This window comes from Ruditapes philippinarum, unplaced genomic scaffold, assembly GCF_026571515.1.
Source record: "Ruditapes philippinarum isolate M1 unplaced genomic scaffold, ASM2657151v2 ctg23_1_1_1_1, whole genome shotgun sequence".
Lineage (NCBI taxonomy): Eukaryota > Metazoa > Mollusca > Bivalvia > Venerida > Veneridae > Ruditapes > Ruditapes philippinarum.
In genome coordinates, this window is record NW_026864815.1 from 105,741 (window position 1) to 128,038 (window position 22,298).

Genomic DNA, 22,298 nt, shown 5'->3' on the forward strand with positions numbered 1-22,298 from the left:
CTCCTGTTTGAGAAACAGCCAACCAGAAACCAGATACAATTTAATACCCTTTTATATACCCTTTTTATACAAATTATTCATACAAATTATTTTGATACACAAGTTTTTTTTTTACAAATCCATAAAGAAACGAAAAATCCACGAAAATTCTGCATTGCCTAGTCAGGCACGAAACGAAAATATTTGTGCCCGGTGGGAACAAAACGAAAAGATTTCTATCGGAGGAAGAAAATAAATACAATTTATAAGTAAATGACAAAACAATTTATGATGTAAAGTAAGGATATGAAGGCAAAAATCTAGGAAATTCCGCATCGCCACTTCAGACACAAAATGAAAATATTTGTGTCTGTTTGCTTACCAAAAGATATTTGTGTCTGTTTGCTTACCAAAAGATATTTACCAATTACAGTCATGATCCAGGCCACTTCCATACTATGAAACTCCATATCCCTCAGCACTGAAAAAAAAACACCAGAAATAATTTGTTGACACATTTTTTATACACATTTTTTATACACAGCCAATTAACCTGTGGCTGAGAGACCAGATTTTTTTATACCTTTTTTATACATGTTTTTTTACATGTTTTTATGTTGAGCGTTAAGTGACCCCAGCCAACCTGTGGCTAAGAGGCCACATCTTTATACCTTTTAATGAGAGTACAGACCCCCAGCTAATTATACTGTGGCTGAGAGACCAGATTTGTTTATACCTTTTTATGATACCCATTTTTTATACATTTTTTTTTACGTTCAGAGTAAGGACCCTCAGCAAATTATACTGTTGCTGAGAGACCAGATCTTTTTATACCTTTTTATGATACCCATTTTTTATACATGTTTTTACGTTCAAAGTATGGACCCCCAACCTGTGGCTGAGAGACCAGATTTTTTATACCTTTTTATGATACCCATTTTTTATACATGTACATGTTTTTACGTTCAGAGTACGGACCCCCAGCCAATTATACTTTGGCTGAGAGACCAGATTTTTTATACATTTTTATGATACCCATTTTTTTTATACATGTACATGTTTTTACATTCAGAGTACGGACCCCCAGCCAATTATACTGTGGCTGAGAGACCAGATTTTTTATACTTTTTTATGATACCCATCATTGAGAGTACAGACCCCAGCCAATTATACTGTGGCTGAGAGACCAGAATTTTTATACCTTTTTATGATACCCATTTTTTATATATGTACATGTTTTTACGTTCAGAGTACAGACCCCAGCCAATTATATTGTGGCTGAGAGACTAGATTTTTTTTATACCTTTTTATGATACCCATTTTTATACATGTTTCTACGTTGAGAGTAGTGGACCCCCAGCCAATTATACTGTGGCTGAGAGACCAGATTTTTTTTATACCTTTATAATATGATACCCATTTTTGTATTTTCTGATCGCAAGATCAGATAAATACATAGCTATCATCCACGGTCTGACACAACATTTCCCAACAGTCCTAACAACGCAATGTAGTTCTCACTCAAAACTGCTTAAAAACCAGCAATTTATAAGAAAGAATAATTTTTAATGCATGCATTTAACAAATTACAGTGCATTTAAAGTTTTGATTAGTCAATAGAAATATGAGGTTACAATCATAAACTTCGCGGATGAATATCTTTTTTACCCAATGAAAAATGTTCGGCTATTTCCGTAATAGTTCGGATTATGATCGGGTGCGTCATTCTTTCCCACGCCGCCATATTGATCAGACGTATTAGTCAGCTAGAAGTCTTTTTTTATTGACAACAACTGTTGAACAACCAGAGGAAAGGTAAGATACTTTCTTGCTTTTATATTATTATAATTTAGTTAACATAAATAGTTGCTTGAAAGCTGAAACAGGATTTTCATTGTGTGGAAAATCGGGCGTGCATGTGTCGTGTGACCAAATGATTGAAGTTGTTGTGAAAACTTTCTGTAAACTCTCTTGGATCACGAGTTGAAAAAAAACTTATTACTTGAATAAGTTTGGGTAATTTAATATAGTCTTAGATATTTCATCTTATTATTTTTATCATCGGCTGTCCTTTTCATCTTGTCATTTAGTCATTTTTAATTTGTTTACAAACAAACCCACGCTAGTGTGACCTACATTTGTTTAGGTTTTAACTTTTATGCTGATTCGGGGCCGCACATTTGCTTTTGAAATACTAAGCACAGATCGTCAGTTTGAATTTACTGAATATTATAAGTTAAACGATCACCAAATTGCATATTAAATATTGTGTATTTGGTTTTATGCTAACCTGATGAAGCATTATATTTTTACAGTGTATAGAATAATTTATGCTTAGTCCGGGGCCAGCCTGATTACATCATTTCTTCTTTATACACAAAGATTAATAGACATCATTCCTGATCCAATTATCTCATTTAAACAAAAGAATTTGTTTTGGTCATATTTAAGCTGAAGTTTTAGATATACTTATTTTGAACATTTGTAAACAAATAAAAGCATCTTTATTCTGGAAAGGTTATCTTGAATAAAATCATTTGTGCTTTAAATTAAAGCCTTGAGGGGTGATTGGTAATGCTTGATTTGGGAAAGTTTTTTTTTGATGTTGTAAGGTAACTGTTTATAGTAATAGTACTTGTTTACATACATGTTTATAGATGTAAGTCATTTTTTTTTTAATCTTATACTTAGCTTAGAATTGTTATCAGTACTCAAACGGACACAAGCTTTCCCATAGAGTGCACTAAGAGTAAAATATTCAGATTATTTATTTAAGGTTTAACTGGCACATGGTATGAGAGTTAGGATTTGAAATAGAAATTTAAAAAATTTGGCATGAGATTCAGGATTTGAAATAGTGATTGAAACACATGGCATGAGATTCAAGATTGGAAATAGTAATTGAAACATGGCATGAAATTCAGGATTTGAAATAGTAATTGAAACATGGCATGAAATTCAGGATTTGAAAATGTAATTGAAACATGGCATGAGATTCAAGATTGGAAATAGAAATGGAAACATGACATGAGATTCAGCATTGGAAAAATAATTGAAACATGAAATAGATTCAGGATTTGGAAAAGAAATTGAAACATGGAAAAGATAAGACCTAGGGAATACTTGAACTGAGGCTTTGATAGAGAAAATTTGTAGAAATTTGTAGCATTTGATCAAATATGTCATAAGATTGTCTATGTTATATACATGTATATAAATATATTTGTTTGCCTGGAGTCAAGGATGTTTCACGTATGTGTCTGTTACATTTTATGCATATTTAGTAAGAAAAAAATATGTATATGTAGTATGTGTTATAGTTTTATTGTTGGTTGAGAAGTTCATCCGGAAATGAACCTTTTTTTACAGTAAGTTGCTTCAGTTATATACAAGAAATATGTATCAATTATTTCTATGAATGTCATTTTATTTTACTGATGTTTATCAGATTTTTGTTGTGAAGAAATAGAATTTGATAGTTCAGAAGTATCACATATGAATACATCTGCATACATTATTTTTTGACAATTGTTATGGCCAGTCAGTTGTATAAAAAAAAGTACACCTTCATACAGGGGAAAATTTTGTGTTTCCATTCTTCAATATTATTACTCTGTGTCATGGCTATATCTTTGATTTTAATTATTTGAAATCAATTCATTAAACAGCTTTCATTTACTCAACAGCTACCTATATGCCTTCAAATTCTCTCTCTTGGCATTTTAGTGCTTTGATTCTTTTAAAATATTAAAGTTTGAAATCAGATATTTTGTTATTAAAAAAGCATGTTTATAATACAAGTTTCATAGAGCTCCATATTGTGGATTTCCAATGGCATATTCTTTACTTGCCTCTGCTGCTTTCCATCAAGGAGATGGCTGTTTGCCTGCAGCAGCAAGGGGAAGACAATGTGTTCCATGTAGTCTTGTTTTTTTGATCACTGTAAGATATATTAAATCAGCAAATGCACTGGACACAAATGATTTGAACGATATACTAAAAGCAGGCAGTCAGTTGTATTGTGCAATGATTGATACACATTCAATAACATCAGATTTTGTATATCCGGATGAAGTTCCAAAAAGAATTTGTTATAGAAAAAAATTTGTCAGTATAATGCACAAAGGTGTAGTTTCAGGTTTAGTTTGTTGTCGTGAACCAGTGCGACATACTACTCCTTTATCATCATTTACAAATGCCTTTTTGACCAGTTGTATTCATTCAGAGTATTTTGTTCTTGTTCTTGATGATGTTGCAGTTGGCATATATAAAGATGGCTCATCTTTTTTTGTCTTTGATAGCCATTCAAGAAGTGCTGTTGGAAGGAGTGATTCAAATGGGACTGCTGTTCTTGGCATTTTGTATTCTATAAGTGATCTGTGTACATTTCTTTGTACATTGGTTTATTCGTTAGGTAAAGATCCTTTTGCGGTTCAGTTTGATTTGCACTCATATTCTTTTATGGTCCGTCTATGCAATGACGCTAAATATACTGTTGAAATTAATTACCCAGACTTTGGTTTCAAAGTTAAAAAGATTAGAAAAAGAGCACATACAGATGAAACTGAAACACAAAACAATGAGATTGAGATTCAAAGTACTGAAAGTGTTGCACATTATAGGTGTGCTTCTGCTGATGAAAACATGGTTATTTCAAAATTTCTCATGTCAGTATCAGAGGGTCCTGACTATGTTTGCTCTTCCTGCACCCAAACCTTTTTCAAACACAGTGTTAGAAATGCAAAAACTTTGTCAGATGATATAAAGCATCAATATTTATCAAATATTTTAAGTGTTAATGGGTGTGAATGGGTTTGTGTCAGTTGTTGGAAAGTTATAAAAAGAAAGAAAACCCCCAAGTTTTGGTTACATAATGGCCTGCAGTTTCCAGTTAAGCCATCTGAACTAAAGCTGTCTAGTTTAGAGGAAAGGCTAGTTTCTCCAAGATTACCTTTTATGCAGTTACGAGAGATGCCTAGAGGGGGTCAGATAAACATGCGTGGAAATGTAGTCAATGTTCCTGCTGATATAAACAGTACCATTAAGGCTTTGCCCCGGTTTTTAAATGATGATGAAACGATAATGCTGAAGCTTAAACGCAGACTGGCATATAAACATCATGTTGCATTTGAAAATATTCGCCCAAATAAGGTTTATGAGGCTGCCAAATGGCTTTTAAGCAATAGTGCACTATTTAGAAATGAAGGTATTGAACTAAATGAGACATGGCTTCAACAGCCAGAAAAATTGTTAATGAAAGAAAATGACCCAGAACCTTCCAGCTCAGTATGTAACCCGGAACTCAATGCTTCTGAAACACAAACTGACAGTTGGACAGAAGATGAAAATTTTAATGACAGACCAACAGGTAACTTTGATACTTGTCTTCAGTCAATGGATTTTAGAGAATTTAACCAAGTATTGTGTATTGCCCCTGGTGAAAACAACTCTCCGCTTGGTTTGTTTCAGGATATACATTCAGAAATACTTTCTTTTCCATCAATATTCTGTGGTCAAGAACGTGTTGATAATTCAAAGCAGATTATTGCTCTGCATTACAGTGACATTTGTAAGTGGGAAATGAGAAATGTAGATAGGCGTGTAGCACTTTGTGTTCCGAATATCTTCTATAAGTTAAAGAAGTTGCAGATTAAGCAAATTAAAGATAAAGTGTCACTAGCAATTAGAAAATGCAAAGTGAATGGCCAGTCATTAACTGCAGGGAATTTGCTAAGCCCCAGTTTTGTTGAGCAGTTGACAATGCAGGATGAGGGTTACAGGGTTCTACGAACATTGCGAGGTTCACCTCCATACTGGGAACAAGCTAAGCGTGATCTCTTTTCTATGATACGTCAGATAGGATTGCCTACATGGTTTTGTTCATTTTCAGCAGCAGAAACTAAATGGGGACCTTTGTTAAAGACCTTAACAAAACTTGTTAATGGTAGTGAGCAGGGTTCGACACTAACTGTTTTTACCAGGGATCCCATAGGAATCCCTGAGATTTAATTCAGGGATTCCTCCTAAATATCAGGGATTCCTCAGATCAAAATAGTAAAATATGGAGGCGAAGAATAACAAGGGAGTGCAGCAATTTGATTTCAAATTCTTTTCATTTTTGAGACTACATACAGGATATATTGTCTTGTTTCAGATGCAGAAAATGTAGTTTATGAGCCCTTTGGAAATAATGCTATTTAAAGTTTTAAAAGCGTTTCAAAGTGTTAACTTTACTAGTATATATATATATATATATTTGGACTGCTAAGATAAATTAAAACATAATATATTTTTACATGAACATGGAAACAGAATAACATTAAGCTCACTGAACAAGAGTTCGATTTGAAAATAGCTATCTTGCTAAAACCTGTTTTCTCCCTGGAGTTGATAATTGTGAACCAGTTTCTGTATCTAAATGAAGGTATAATGCAAGTGACTTGACAAGGTGGTTTGAATTTTTGAAGTTAAATAGGAACTGGGGAAACATTTTCCCAGATAGCCTAGGGTTCACTGAAATAGAGCCCACTTATCATATGTAGATCTTTAAAAAGTTACAGGTAATGATTAGGCTCCATATTCCAGAAAGGTCTGGTATGGATAACTGTCAATAATTATTTACTTTCATGTCATTTTTAAGGAAATTCTTAATTATGATCACTTTAAAAAAATATTTGATATCATTTTACATTTTTGTGTTTAAAAGGAAAAATCCCATAGATTGTTGTAAATTAAATATGTTGATAATTTTTTACTTAGGCTAATAAAAATATCAAGAAACAGTTTTGTTTGCATTACAAGTAAGGTACCTTTAAATGATTTCATTTTTAAAAATGATAAGTTGCTCCAAGTCCATGACAGGATGTGCAATATCCAAATTTATTGTTCTCAATTTTTACACTGAAATGTCCGATCCCTTTCCTCCCTGTGTATTGATTTTTTTTTAAGTTTTGACACCTGTCACATCAAAGGCACTCACCCCATACAGCAGTCATGTAGCTCACAACACTGATTGGCTCAAAGCACTGTCAGATGAAATATACGTCATTTGCTGTATATTTCGTCATTTGCTGTATGTTTCACGTAAGGATTTTTGTATTTCTTGTCGGTAAATAATGCGTGACCTTGATTGACCTTAGACTTTAGTTAGACAATGAAGGCTGTGAGTTTCAAAAAGGATTTTAAACTTAAAAGTATGGATTCTTTTCATTTTGTTTATTAATTATACTTTTGCTGTAGTCTACTGTAGGGAGAAAAAAAACACCAGTTATCTTTTTTTCACAATTTTGACGAAAATTTACAATGGTCACAAGTGCCGAATTTTGGCAATAAAAAAACAAACAACAAACACTTGATAACTGTACCGTAGCTACCGCCGGCATTGCCGATCAACACAAATTTGAAGTACACATCGCTTGTGTAATAATTATACGATAATTACATTTCTTTTTTGAATTTTCACAACTCTATTTTATGAAGTCAATGCATGATATAAAATTATACAAGAATGTTTCTTTAGTCAAAACATTTTTGTCATTATACATCGCAAATGAGTTGATAGCAGTCACTGCACAAAGAAAAACTAGCGTACATAATTCAAGAGTGTAGTATTTACCGGCGGGGTTTTTCTTTTCTTTCTTGAACCACTTTTCTTGAATATTTGTGATTCAATGACATTAATTCAGAAAATTTCAAAAATTTACACAGCAATTTTTCAGGGATCCCAACGGAATCCCCAGCTAGGAATCACAGGGATTCCTCCCGACTTTTTGGGATCCTCGGAATCCCGGGACCCCGTTAGTGTCGAACCCTGGTGAGATAACTTTGGAAGCCACAAAGGAGCTGTCATGGCAAGAAAAATGCAAACTTATCAAGAGTGACCCAGTCACTTGTGCAAGATATTTTGATCATAGGGTACAGGTATTCATACGAGATGTTTTGAAACATAAATCAAAACCTATTGGTGAAGTAAGTGATTTTTTCTATCGAGTTGAATTCCAGCAAAGAGGCTCTCCACATATTCACATGCTTGTTTGGATAAAAAATGCACCTGTTCATGGGACCAACTCTGACCAAGAGGTGGGAAAATTTGTGGATAAATATGTGACATGCTATAAAGACAAAAATATACCTGATCTTATTAATTATCAGACTCACAGGCATGCCAGTACATGTAGGAAGCGTGATCAAGACATGTGTCGATTTAATTTTCCATTGTTTCCCATGCTTGAAACAACAATACTGTATCCATTAGAGGCTGCTGATTTGAGTCCTGATTATGCAGAAAAGGCTAACAAAATAACAGCTGCATTAAATGAGCTGCACAAATCTGATGCAGATATAACTTTTCCAGAATTTCTTGCCCATCTAGATATGGATTATGACTTGTATAAGAAAGTTATATGTTCAACTTTAAGTAGACCGAAAGTTTTTTTGAAACGTTCGGTTTCTGAAAGCAGAATCAACAGCTATAATAGGGTTTTAATTAAAAGCTGGTTGGCAAATATGGATATGCAATATGTTTTAGATGCATATTCTTGTGTTTCATACATTGTGTCTTACATCTCAAAGGGTCAGAGAGGTCTTTCAAATCTTCTGCGTGATGCTTGTTATGAAGCTCAGCAAGATGCAGACATACGTCAGAGAGTGAGAAAAATTGGCAATCAGTTTTTATCTAGTGTTGAAATTGGAGCTCAGGAAGCAGTTTACTTGGTATTACAGATGCCGTTACGTAGATGTACAAGAGAAGTGATCTTCGTTGATACCAATCGATCCAGTGAGAGAACATCAATGATAAAGCCATATTCACACTTGAAAGAACTACCTACAACTTCCAGTGATGTTGAAATGGATAGTTTATTAAAAAGGTACAAAAGACGTCCAAAATGTATGGAAACATTATGCTATGCAGACTTTGCAGCTTGGTATGATTTATGCCCTGGGGAAAAAAAAGTACAAACAGAGATGACTAACATGGCAGAAGAATTACCAGAGATAGAATATGAACATGACAAAGATGATGACTTAGAGCCTTGTGGTTCTGTTGTCTATGAAAAAATTGTTACATTTCCTTGTGGGACTCGTGTCAGGAAAAGAAATCAACAAAAAGTTTTGTATACCAATTTAACACCTGTAAATAAGGACCGAGAAGAACATTTTAGACAGAAATTGATGTTGTACAGCCACTGGCGAGATGAAGACACAGATTTGGTACTTAATTTTGGTACATATGAAAAAAGTTATATCGCACAAAAGGAAGATATCATTGCTAATAAGCAACAGTATGAAAAATGTGCCGTGGATGACTTTTTGCCAATTCTGGATGAATCAGAAGACAATATATCTGCAGGGATAAACTCTGAATCAGAATTCCAAGAAACACTTGACTGTGATGAGGGTAGTACTAAATCTTTTGAATTTGGTTGCTTTGATGCAGGTCATGGATCAAATTGTTTTGTTAGCTATGATATTGGTGAAGACCTTGGCGTAAGGCAGCGCTCACTAGGTGATGAAGTTATGCCCCAAAAGGAGATTGCAAATGATGAATACTTGCAGCAAGTAAGAAGCTTAAATAATGAGCAAAAACAGTTTTTTTACCATATCCTGTCACAAGTAAAGAAACAGTCTTTACCATTCTATACATTTCTTTCAGGGGGTGCAGGTGTTGGAAAGTCTGTTGTTACAAGGTGCTTATATCAAGGTTTGTTGAAATTTTTGAATCATAAGAAGGATGAAAATCCTGATGCCATGAAACTGTTATTATGTGCTCCAACAGGGAAAGCAGCGCATAATATTGGAGGTCAAACTATCCATTCTGCGTTTTGCATTCCAGCAAACCAAGGGTTTAATTTCAAACCACTGGACATGCAACAGTTAAATTCTTTGCGCGCACGTTTTCATAGTTTGAGAATAGTCATTATTGATGAGATATCAATGGTAGGAAGGGGCATGTTCAATTTCATCAATTTACGCTTACAAGAAATCATGGGTTGCCCAAGACCATTTGGGAATGTAAGTGTCCTTGCTGTAGGGGACCTTTTTCAGTTGAAACCAGTTATGGATGCTTGGATCTTTTCTAGCAGATACACTCTCTACAAATGAGCTGCCTTGCATCAAGTTTGTGGGTTGATCATTTTGATTTCTTTGAACTGAAACAGGTAATGAGGCAAAAAGATGACCAAACTTTTGCTGAATTGTTGAACAGGTTAAGAGAAGGTCTTCATACTGATGATGATATACAGGTACTGAGATCTAGGCAGGTTGACACTAATCAGATTACAGCCTTGCAAGTTTTGCCTCATTTGTTCTGTCGAAGACAAGACACTAAAGCACATAATATTTCTGTGCTACAAAATGTTCCTTCTGCTGAACAAATTGTTATTAAAGCAATTGATGATATTTCTGGACATGTAAGTCCTGATTTGCAACAAACTATTTTGTCCAAGATATCAGATGATTCTAGCTTGTCCATGGGACTTCAAAAGGAACTTTCTCTAGGAATAGGCTTACCAGGAGAAATCTGTGTTAATGTTGACACTGCTGATGGTCTTACAAATGGTGCATCATGTCTTATTAAGAAGTTTGACTTTAGAGTTCTTGGCTCGATGAGATGTAGTATTGTTTGGGTTGAGTTTGACGATATGTGCATAGGCACACAGTGGCGTGTGCGTTACAAACATTTGTATACAGACAGCATATTAAAAAATTGGACACCAATTTTAGAGACAACTCGTAGATTTACATATAAATACTACAAAACATACCTTGTGACACGTCGCCAGTTTCCAATTTGTTTGTCAGCTGCTAAAACAATTCATAAAGCTCAAGGTTCAACTATGAAGGCAGCTGTACTACATTTCGGGAAAAGAAAAATAGAACATATTCACTATGTTGGACTAAGTAGGGTTACAAGTCTGTCACAACTTCATATTACTGAACCAAATTTTGAGAAAATAAGTGTGTCTCAGGAGGTTGAGACAGAAATGGAAAGACTACGACGTGAAAGGTACATACCATGTATGCCTACTTTACAGTCTTTTCCCCCTGATGAGCTCAAACTATGTTTCCATAATTGTCGTTCCTTGCACAAACATTTAGAGGATTTCAAACATGATAACAACCTCCTTTCTGCTGACATTTTGGGTCTTGCAGAAGCAAGAGTTTGGGATATGTTTGATGACAGGTTGAAAGTTGAAGGATTCCAGGTTTATGCTGCAAACAAACAACAAGCTGCACATGGAATTGTCATATACTTTAAAAGGACATTAAATGTTGACTTCATATGTAGCAAGACCATTTCTTCCATAGAATACAGCCTAGTAGGCTTAAAACAAGAATTTGTAATAGGTTTTGTATACTGTCCACCTAAGCAAGCAACTGTTACCAACCTTACACTGTTTTTGTCTTCAGTACATGAAGAGATTACACAGTATGTTCTGACAAACACTACCTTTAAGCTGGTCCTGATGGGAGACTTCAACTTTGAATGTAATAACCAGAAAACTTTGACCAAACTTTTCGAAAATGAATGTCAACTTACTCAACTGATAAAGACTGAGACGACAGATTATGCCTCTAGCATTGACCATATTTACACAAATTTATGTGAGAGAGACATTTCAGCCTTTGGTACTCTAGAATCATACTATTCTGACCACAAACCAATTTACTTAGTATTGTATACTAGTAAGAAAAATTGATAGTCTGGTATTCAAATACCACAATACAGATACTTTACATATTTGATGAAGTTGAAGTGTCAAAACTAGTAAAAGTGTCTCAATTATGTACATATATCAGTTTATGTGTTTGAGATGAACTCGCGATGCCCAACATTTTCTTGAATTATCCTGTATTACAAAAATAATTGTTTATTATGTAAACATTCTCAGCAATAGACGGCCTAACATCTTTAAGTCACAAAAAGAAAAAGATAAGAAGTCTTGTATTAAACACAAATTTGACAATAACTTAATGCTTTTTGAATTGCCATTTTAAGTGGCAACAAAATATTCTAATTGCTTGTATCCCATGTCATTAATGTATTTTTCAAACATTTCATATTATTCTGGTCTACACTTTTTAACATTTGTGGTTAGATGTCATAATATTGCATTATGCCATATATTTAATTGTTTGATAGTTTTCTGGTCATATTATAAGCTGAACACTTACATAAATATATTGCTGATTTACTTGAAATTGACTTTTACAGACAACATCACTTTCTAAGAAAGTGACTTTGTATGTATACAGTTTTTACTGTAATAATGTGTTAAATACTTAGCTTAATTTCCATGTGTTGAATTTCACAAGTTTTTTCATTCATCCAGTAGTTTAGCTTATTTGGACAGATTTCCTACAACCTCATTTTGGTATTATTAGAGGCATTTACACACAGGTTCTCAAAAACTTTGCTTTCAAAAATAATTTAAGATAAATAACCATATCTGATATCATGGCTAGAACAATTAATAATTGGTTTACTAAAAAAAATTGTAAAAACTTGTTGTCATACTTAAAATCTTACTTATAATTGATAAACTATGTGATATGAATTTGAGTTAACAATTTAACTACCATATAAGTGTTTTTTTTTCTGCTGGCTCCAAATTTTGCAGTTTTTCCAAATTTTGGCATGTTTTTATTTCTGCGGACTTTATTTCTGCGGAGCTTTCTTTGGACAAAAGTAATTTAAATTGTTTGGCTTGTCTTATCAAAGTCATAGTCACATTACTATATTTAATTTGCATGTACACATTTGCATTTGTTTATCGCTGTCACCGGCAGTATATTAATTGCAAACAAATTCAATGCACAATAATAGAAGGTATGCATCTTCTCATCAGCATGAAATAACATGTGAAAAATATACCTCAGTAGAATCTTTAATTTAATAAAATTTGTAGAAGATGACAAATGAATTAAAGTATACAACGAATATATAGCATGAAAAGGGTTGAAATGATTTGAACGATGAATATTGTAAACCAACCCTTAGCATTCCGGCAAACACTATAATTTATATGCTGTTTAAATATCTTTATTATTAAGTTAGCACAATGTTCACATACAAACACAGAATACATGATACTTAGCTGACAGCAGTTTCATTCAACTTGAAAACGGCTTTAATCTGTTAGTAGTTACCACTTTTTCATAATGCTGTACTGCCTAGGTTAAGTGGTATGAGTCGATGACTTCAAACCAGTTACCTCTCTGGTGTGGGTTTGATCCCCATGAGATGCTTTGGTATTTCAGCATGGATGCAGAAAGTCTAGTACTGGTGTTAGATTTAACTGTTACTCTCTTGGAACGATGGTAAGGACACTACACGCCTATATGACTGAATTAAACTGTTTGGAAAAGGAGTAACATGAAACAAACAAACATCATAATGCACAACACATATCTTACCAGCTTAAAAAACAAAAACATGGAGAAATATTCTGCAATTTTTATTTCTGTTGTGCTGAAAGTGACCGTAAAAAATACAGAAGTAAAGTCACTGCAAAAAAACCCACTTATATGGTATATTTTTCACTATTATTTTTTGTATCTCATGATTATTTCTCTTTTGTAGATGACAGATATAAAATCTGTATTTAAAGGACGTTCAGGCCCATATGATAAGGGATTAAGAGTGCAATGTGTTGCAGTTGGCACACCAATAACATACACAGGCAAAGACACACAAGTGAAACAGGTGCTTGCTGCTGCCATCAGTGATAGCAAGGATGTCATCAAGGTGTCATGCTATGACCCTTCGAAATTTAGATTTTTCCAAGTAAGTGTATTTAAACACATTTGGTTTTAAATTTTTGTTTCTATCTGTGTTTTTTGTTGTGCTCAATGTGACAGCATTTTGTACAAATTACCATGAAGTTTTCACAATTGTAAATGATTTGTTACTTTTCACAATAAAGTACAGAATATGAGTATAACAATAATTATCCTCTTTTTCTGTATGGCCTCTACAGAGTAATTGCAACATTTAGGGGTAACTTTTTATCAGTGTCTGTCCGAGTGTCCGTTCATCACAAAAACTTGTCTGAACTACTCCTTAGAAGCTACTGGTCCTTATTAATCAAAACTTTACAGGACTGATAAATACCAAGTCTGTGCTTATCATCAGCATTTTCTGGTTCTGTGATTTTTGCTAGAGTAATGACCCTTCATTGATTTTCCAAACTACTCATCTCGTACCACAAATGCAATTTAAATGAAACTACAGAATTTATCAGTAGCTCAAATTATTTTTGTGTCTTCAGCTACACAGTAGATGCAACATGCAATTGGCTATCACTATGCGGCACATATGAACTAATCAATCTTGTATTGCCTCATTAATGAGCTGACAGAAATTTAAACATGCATTTAACAAGGTTATAAAATTACCTTTTTAAAAGGTGAAACTAAGATTAAAGAAAAAAATGAAATCCATTTAAATAAGAGCTTAGTTTTTGATGTGTGTCAAGTAACTATTTTCCATCTTTAAAAATAACCTTTATATAACTTTTTCGTAGGTGGATAAGGCACTGATATTGAAAAATTTCATCAAAAAAGAAGAAGATGGGAAGTCTGTTGTAGTGACGAAAGTCTCAAAAATTGCCTTTGGAGCACCAATGACTGGTATTACAGAAGAACAAAAAGCACTTGGACAATCGCTTATTAACCCTCCCAAAGCCCAGCTTGTTTCTGTTGCTGAAGCCTTGTCTTCCCCGAAAAAAAAGAAGTCCTCAGTTCAAGGAAAACTTATTCAGGTATATACGTTTCACATATATTTCTGCTACAATAGTTTTATCTGATTTTTTTGTTAATATCTTTATTCCTTAAATAGTATTCAAGTCGCAATCGGCATCATTGTTGGCGACAGTGAGGGTATCCCCTTAGGCTTGTCCAGGCAGATCATAACTCAAGTCACGTTATGTTGGATTGGCTCAACCTTTACATGCATGCTTCTTTCAATGCTCATCAGTTCAAATGCCACATAAGTTAAAAGTATATGTACATTGTAAGAGTAACTTAAGTTAAAAGTATATGTACATTGTAAGAGAAATGTTTATAAATAACATATATTTCAGAAAAAAATGCATAAGTGACAGCTATACTTTTCACAATGTGACACATTTGAGTAGCCAAGTTCTAGTTTCTATTAATTTTATCAAATCATAAAATTAGGTTAAGATCACTAACATTTTTTCAATGAAAAAAAAAAGAAATAACAATGCCCTCATATGAAGTGATGTGTAGTCTTACTTAATGAGTCCAGCACCTAAGAAATGAAAAAAAAAATAAATATGCAGATATACTATAGACATGTTCAAAGTTGTTAAGGTCTATTTTAGTGCTCCTGCTAATTTTATAGTATAAAACTAATTCATTTCTTGACATATACCTTACATGTTTGGTTTTATGTTGATTATGTTTGATGAGTACATCAGTTGATTATATGGTTACAGCAGCATTTTCCCCCTAGTTTGAGACTGGTGCCAGTACCAGTCAAATTGGAAAAAATACATTGTTTTGACTAATATTTGGTATTTAATGTACCATGCTTAGTAAACAGTATTCATGCTTTTTTATGTAGGGAGACATATGAATTATACATAACACTTTCATAGCAACATAAATGATCTTCCTATTTGTGTGTACACCTTTAGGTGTGAAATGCTTAATGTACAAAAATAACTGGGCACAAAGCTTTATTTGCTTATCACATGTCAACATGGAAGTATCCATTATTGTTACATTTTATTTACTTATTTTAATATCTTATATGTAATTTTGGGGACTTTGGACACTTGCTGTCTTATTTTCTGTTGGGAAAAATGTTGTTTTCTAGTATAAGTTATCTATGGGAATACTGATATGTTACTTGTCTTCAAGAAATTTTATAGACATGTAAATTTGTTGTGTAAATACAGCTTCAAATTCACACAATTTTTTTATTCTAGTAATTTCTACTTTTTTTCAGGAAGAAGCATCAAAGATGGTAAAAGTTGGTGGTGAAGAAGTTAAAATTAAGAATGTTGTTATAGAAGACGAGAGTGGCCACGCTAAGGTCACTCTTTGGAGGGAACTTGCGAGCGCAGATGTAAGGACAGGGGAGTTTGTACAGATCACAGACGTACAAACGAATTATTACATGGATCAGACTTCCCTGTCCACAACAATGAGATCAAATTTGGAAGTAAGTAACAGTTTGTGTTATTTTATCAACTTATGCTAATCATATGGACTTGCGTCATGGATAATACAGAAATGCATGTCTTCTGAGTTTTCCGGTTTTCTACATCTTAAATTTGAAATTTTGCGAAGATGAACAGGTGCCAGATTCAAGGGAATAAATACAGCACAAGCTGGTTAGATTTGATAGGGTTCTTACTTACAAAAAATCTGTTTTATTTAGTCTGGTGGCTCCAATGTTCAATTCAGTCTGATTGTTCTAATAACCTTTGTGTTTCTCTGTTTGTGTCCAACTGATATCTCTTATAAGATGTAGTCTATGGAGTGATATGTATTCATGTTTGATAGTTGTAAAGTAAATACATGTGTTTTGTTAAAACAAAGTGTTGTTTCCTTGCATTTCTCATACTTCTCTTTTTATGCATTTCAGAAAATAGATGCTCCGGAATATACATTTACCATTACAGTTGTGGGCATCTCTGTCGATGATGGATTGGCAGAACTTTTCACAGATGGTGAGGGCACATCCACTAGTGCCACGGAAGTTACTGTGCCTGCTGAACTTTTGCAGCAGGCACTTGCAACAAATGATGGATATGTTGACCTTGAAGCAGCATGTGAAGAGGGGCCTTTTAGACTTTCTATATCTAGAAAAGGCACAGACATTCTAAACATTGCTAAAATATAAACCAGAGAAACAATTGTACAATTTAAGGCTCCCATATTTACATGTTTAAAGTAAGGTTTGATATCTTTTGCCTAGCTTTACTTAAATAATTTATTTATTTTCTTTCACAATTTCCAAACACCGATTATAAATTCAGACCTCATAATTTTTTAAAGGTAAAGATTTGATCAAACCTTCTATATCATTCACATTTTGTAGTTTTCCTAGTTTTCTCTATTTTTCATTGTGGTTTATTCCTATATTTCATTTGGCTAGAATTGTGTGATAAAACTTACTGAAAACCATCCTTCCTTAACTAAGTTGATAGTATAAAATACATTTCCTTCTGTTGAGGACTGAAAATAATAAAAGTATTTATGTTGCAATTCCTTCTAACATATTGCCAGTCTCAATTTATATGAAAAGGATGAATTATATTTAACAAAAGAATTATTTGCAATATTAAAATAACCTTGCATTTACAAAAATTCATGCAGATATGGGAGCCTTAGCGCAATTGTACATAAAATATGCAAAAATCTAGTCCTCTTACATGTTTCGTAGTAATTGTTGGTTAAATTTTTCTTAAAGATAAAGTATGCTCATCCGTGCGTAAAATAATTTTATCACAGAAAATTGAAATCTTTGTAATATTTTACCGAAAATTAAAGAGTGAATAAATTATGTTTTGGAAGCTGTGTACAGGTCAAGTTAAACTGGTCTTTTCTGAAAAAAAAAACACAAAAAAACCCAGTTTCTTTAAATGATACTATATATTCATATTGTCACCACCTAAAGTGGGTAAAATTTTACACACAACTTTTTTATGAAGTAAAAAAAAAAGTTAATTTTATATTAACAAAGAGACTGTGTGTACTAATTATTTATATTTTCAAATATCAAAATTGGGCATACTATATCTTTAAGCTTGACTGTACAAAATTTTTTTGCTCCTCTCATTTTTGTTACTGAAGAAATTAGCTTAAAATTTCAAATTGTTGACTCTACATTTAGCGCATAAAGGTGCCTGTTTCAGTTTTATTGAATACTTTCTTGATACTTATACAGTTATGTATTTATATTTGTTTATACAGTATTTTATAAGTCAAGCATCTGTCACCTTTGACAGCTCTTATTAGCATCTGTCTCCTTTGACAGCTCTTATTATGCAAAATGTTTGTGTAGCTTCCAAGTTTTATATCTTGTTCTGTTGCTGAAGAGCTCACAGATTTTGAAATAATATTGTCATTTGACAGAAATAAGTTTCACAAAAGTCAGTGTTGTACATAGTTTTATAGCTCGACTATTCGATAAGAATAAGTAGAGCTATTGTAGTCACCCGAGTATCGGCGTTGGCGTAACCCATTATGTTAAAGTTTTTGTAATACTTCAAATATTTTCAAAGTCCATTGACATATGGCTTTGAAACTTTGCACATTTGTTCACCATCATAAGCCAAACCTGTAGATAGGAGTAGGTAACTGTATCAAGCATTTTGACAGAATTATGCCCCTTTTTCAACTAAGAATTTACCTTAAAGTTTTTGTAATACCTCAAATATTTTCAAAGTCCATACACATATGGCTTTGAAACTTTGCACACTTGTTCAACATCATGACCCCAACCTGTAGACAGGGGGAGGAAACTGTATCAAGCATTTTGACAAAATTATGCCCTTTTATTACTTAGAATTTATGTTCAAGTTTTTGTTATACCTCAAATATTTTTAAAGTCCATTGACATATGGCTTTGAAACAAGTTGAAATTTAATACCCTTCTTTTAGAATATAATAGTACTCTCTCCAAGACCTATATCTGTTATATGGATTTAAAGAAAAAAAATTACCCTTTTCTTTACTTAGAAAAATTTACATTATCAAAGCTTTTTTACTATCAATCACTAAGAATAGTAGAGCATTGCTGTCCTACAGACAGCTCTTGTTATATTTAAAGTGACATTATGCTCATATTTTCATTGTCAATTTCAGCCAAATTTATTATATATTTAAAAAGCTTGAATGATAATATGGTGATTGACCAGGAGTTGATATTGTAAAATTTCTATAAATAAAATAGAAATCTGCATAAAATATAAAAATAATGGCACACTGTTTTTATAAGTTAAATGTTTTAGTAGAATTCCAATGGATACTTACAGAAATCTCCAACAACACAGAGTTGCCTCTGATCATTTACATGCTGTTTGTTTACATTATTAGAAATTTTTCAAAACTATGTCCTGTATGTTTAGTTTTCTTAGATACTATGTGAACTGTTTACTTGCTGTAGATTTACATTCAAAACTGTTTATTTACCATAGGTTTCTATTTGGTAGAAATATCTCAAAACATTTGACAATTGACGCATTTAAGAATCATAACTCAAATTTTATGTTATTGCCCTTTGTAATATTTATTACTAATTTTTTGTGACAAACTAACCCAATTTTAAGTAATATTTGGAAATGTTAACCAGAATCTCTATAAAATAATTCCAGAGTAATTGCCGTTAGTAAGTTTTTTTCTTTTTCATTGATTTTTTGTTCAGTTTGAAATGAGTAATATAGATATAAACTGAATACATTAAGAAAATGTACATACTACTAGAAATATCATTTATTTTTATAATTTTCATGTCATTATCTTTTGCATTTTGTTTCATACTAGTTATTGCGCTTCTTATTTTTACATGTTTCTTTTATATTTTTACATGTTACTTTTGTCAATAGCCTTTCTTAAAATCAATATGATATATCAAGAACTATTTAACTGTGATATTCAACAATTGTATAATCCGTATTTTTCCTACCACAATGGCTTATATAACTAACATTAAGTGTCTGAAAATTTCTTATCCAAGTCTTGGTTTTTGCAATACTATTTCTGTCTAGTAACTTTACTTAGACATTTTGTTCACTAATCCTAATGCATCTAATTTTTTCCTCACCTGTCTCAAAGTAACATGGTGAGCTTTTCTTATTGCTTTTAATCCGGCACTGTTTCTTTAAACAACATCTACTCAGAAACAACTAAGCCAATTTCATTCAGACTTCACATGTATGTTCCTTTGGTGATCAACTTATGAAATTGCCTAAAGAATTTAATTCCATGCAGGACTCTTATTGCCATAGCAACCATAACAAAAAAACTTTGGTATTTCTTGAAATTTTTGGCTTATATTCACACATACTCATCATAGATTTTATTGAATTTTTCCATAACTTTAGCATTTATTGACCTTTGGCTTATGGTGTCCCTGAGATCAATCGCACTTTTTTTCTGTATATAGTTGATGTTGACCTTGATATATTGATGTTGATATATCATTGATATTTTGAAAAGTATTATTGTATTATCATGTTTTGCAGTTTACTGTAACTTTAATAAAGTTTTATGTATGAGAAGGCTGTTTGATCTTTACCAAAAGTATTATTTTATTATCATGTTTTGCAGATTACTGTAACTTTAATAAAGTTTTATGTATGAGAAGGCTGTTTGATCTTTACCAAAAGTATTATTTTATTATCATGTTTTGCAGATTACTGTAACTTTAATAAAGTTTTATGTATGAGAAGGCTGTTTGATCTTTACCAAAAGTATTATTGTATTATCATGTTTTGCAGATTACTGTAACTTTAATAAAGTTTTATGTATGAGAAGGCTGTTTGATCTTTACCAAAAGTATTATTTTATTATCATGTTTTGCAGATTACTGTAACTTTAATAAAGTTTTATGTATGAGAAGGCTGTTTGATCTTTACCAAAAGTATTATTTTATTATCATGTTTTGCAGATTACTGTAACTTTAATAAAGTTTTATGTATGAGAAGGCTGTTTGATCTTTACCAAAAGTATTATTGTATTATCATGTTTTGCAGTTTACTTTAACTTTAATTAAGAAACAATATATCCCAAACAGTGATTTTATCGCTTAATAACATCATTGTTTGGAGTTCGGATGCGAGGAATTATATCACAAGAGCGTAGCCCAAGTGATATAATGATGCGCATCCGACCAACAAACAGTGATGTTATCAAGCGATAAAATCACTGATTTGGATATATTATTTCTATTCTAACGCGACATCAACATATAAATGCTGCCGTATCTTCTTTTGAAAAATCAAATAAGGTAGAGATTAGATATTTGGTTTGAAACATCTTTCAGGCTCAGTTTTAATTGTTTCATTACATGTCTAATGGTTGCGTTTTATGTCTAAATATAAAGAAACTCAATAGAGATTTTATTGCATAATAACAAAACTTTTTGTCCTATTTTAAATAGGGTAAAATGTGGGTAGTGTTAGTATATATTTTTAAAGTACTTGCTAGAACTGTCCAAATACTTGTCATTTTATATAAAGACTTAGGATGTCATATTTCTGAGCAGTAGAACAAAAATTTTTGAACAATTTCAACAAATTTATACTGTTGCAATTATTATTTGAGCAATGACTATAGTCTGTGACCCTTTGTATTTTTACATATATAAGAAGTCATATTTTTGTTGCTTATATGTTCAACAACAGCTTGAATATATAATATAAATCCTCTTCAATGAAAAAATTGCGTAAGAATGGTTTTCTTTTTAAAAAAAACTTTCTCCCTTCATGCATTATTTAGCTTTCCAATTATGTCATATGATGTCATTATGATATGATATTACACGATTAGAACATAATTACCACATAAAAGTAAAGCACTTGTATTTACTCATAAGACATAATAAAAAACAATCTATATTAATGAATATAAGATGCACAGGGGTATAATTGAAATGGAAGCTAGAAATAAAATATGTTTATTCAGATTCTACAGTGAATTGAAGCTATTTTTAAATATCTTTTCATAAGTGTTTAAGTCACTTTCATTAAAAAAAGCTGCATGGAAATAAAATTTGAAGGTCAAGATTTTTCTAAATGCGGGTAAATATTGCTACAGAGAGATTAAAATTATTTTTAATATCCTTTGTAAATATTGACACTGTTCTTGCTCTACATATGACTGCTCCCAAGATGTTGTATTATTTAATTGACAAAAAATTTAAAGTGCTGTAAATATGTTTTGTTTATTGTTTGTTTATATTAAAACCTTAAATGCATACACTTCTTTAGTTGTTATCTTACTCTTTTTACCCCCCTACTCTAGCCATGCAAAACTCCGTATGTATCAAACTCTGGTGTCCTGCAGATACAGTGCGATTTAGATTGCAAAGATCAGAAAATACCACAGAGCTTGCAGCCCTTTGATTTATACATGTTTCTACGTTGAGAGTAGTGGACCCCCAGCCAATTATACTGTGGCTGAGAGACCAGATTTTTTTACTTTTTATGATACCCATTTTTATACACATTTTTTTTTTGAAACTCGCTATTTTAAATATTTAAAAAACATTCTTTGATTTATTTAACAGGATTTCTCCTGCTTTTTGAAGCAGTCAACCTGAGGCTGAGAGACCAGATACA

The 22,298-nt window shown here is 32.3% G+C and overlaps 1 protein-coding gene across 1 annotated transcript; it reads left to right on the forward strand.

The window, feature by feature from the left end:
- The first annotated feature begins 1,493 nt into the window (after positions 1-1,493).
- LOC132726926 (uncharacterized) lies at positions 1,494-21,942 on the forward strand. Its single transcript, XM_060712341.1, has 5 exons — positions 1,494-1,794; positions 13,562-13,765; positions 14,505-14,741; positions 15,956-16,171; positions 16,598-21,942. The coding sequence occupies exons 2-5, from the start codon at positions 13,562-13,564 to the stop codon at positions 16,853-16,855; spliced, it is 915 nt and encodes a 304-aa protein (XP_060568324.1). The 5' UTR covers positions 1,494-1,794; the 3' UTR covers positions 16,856-21,942.
- Positions 21,943-22,298: the final 356 nt, after the last annotated feature.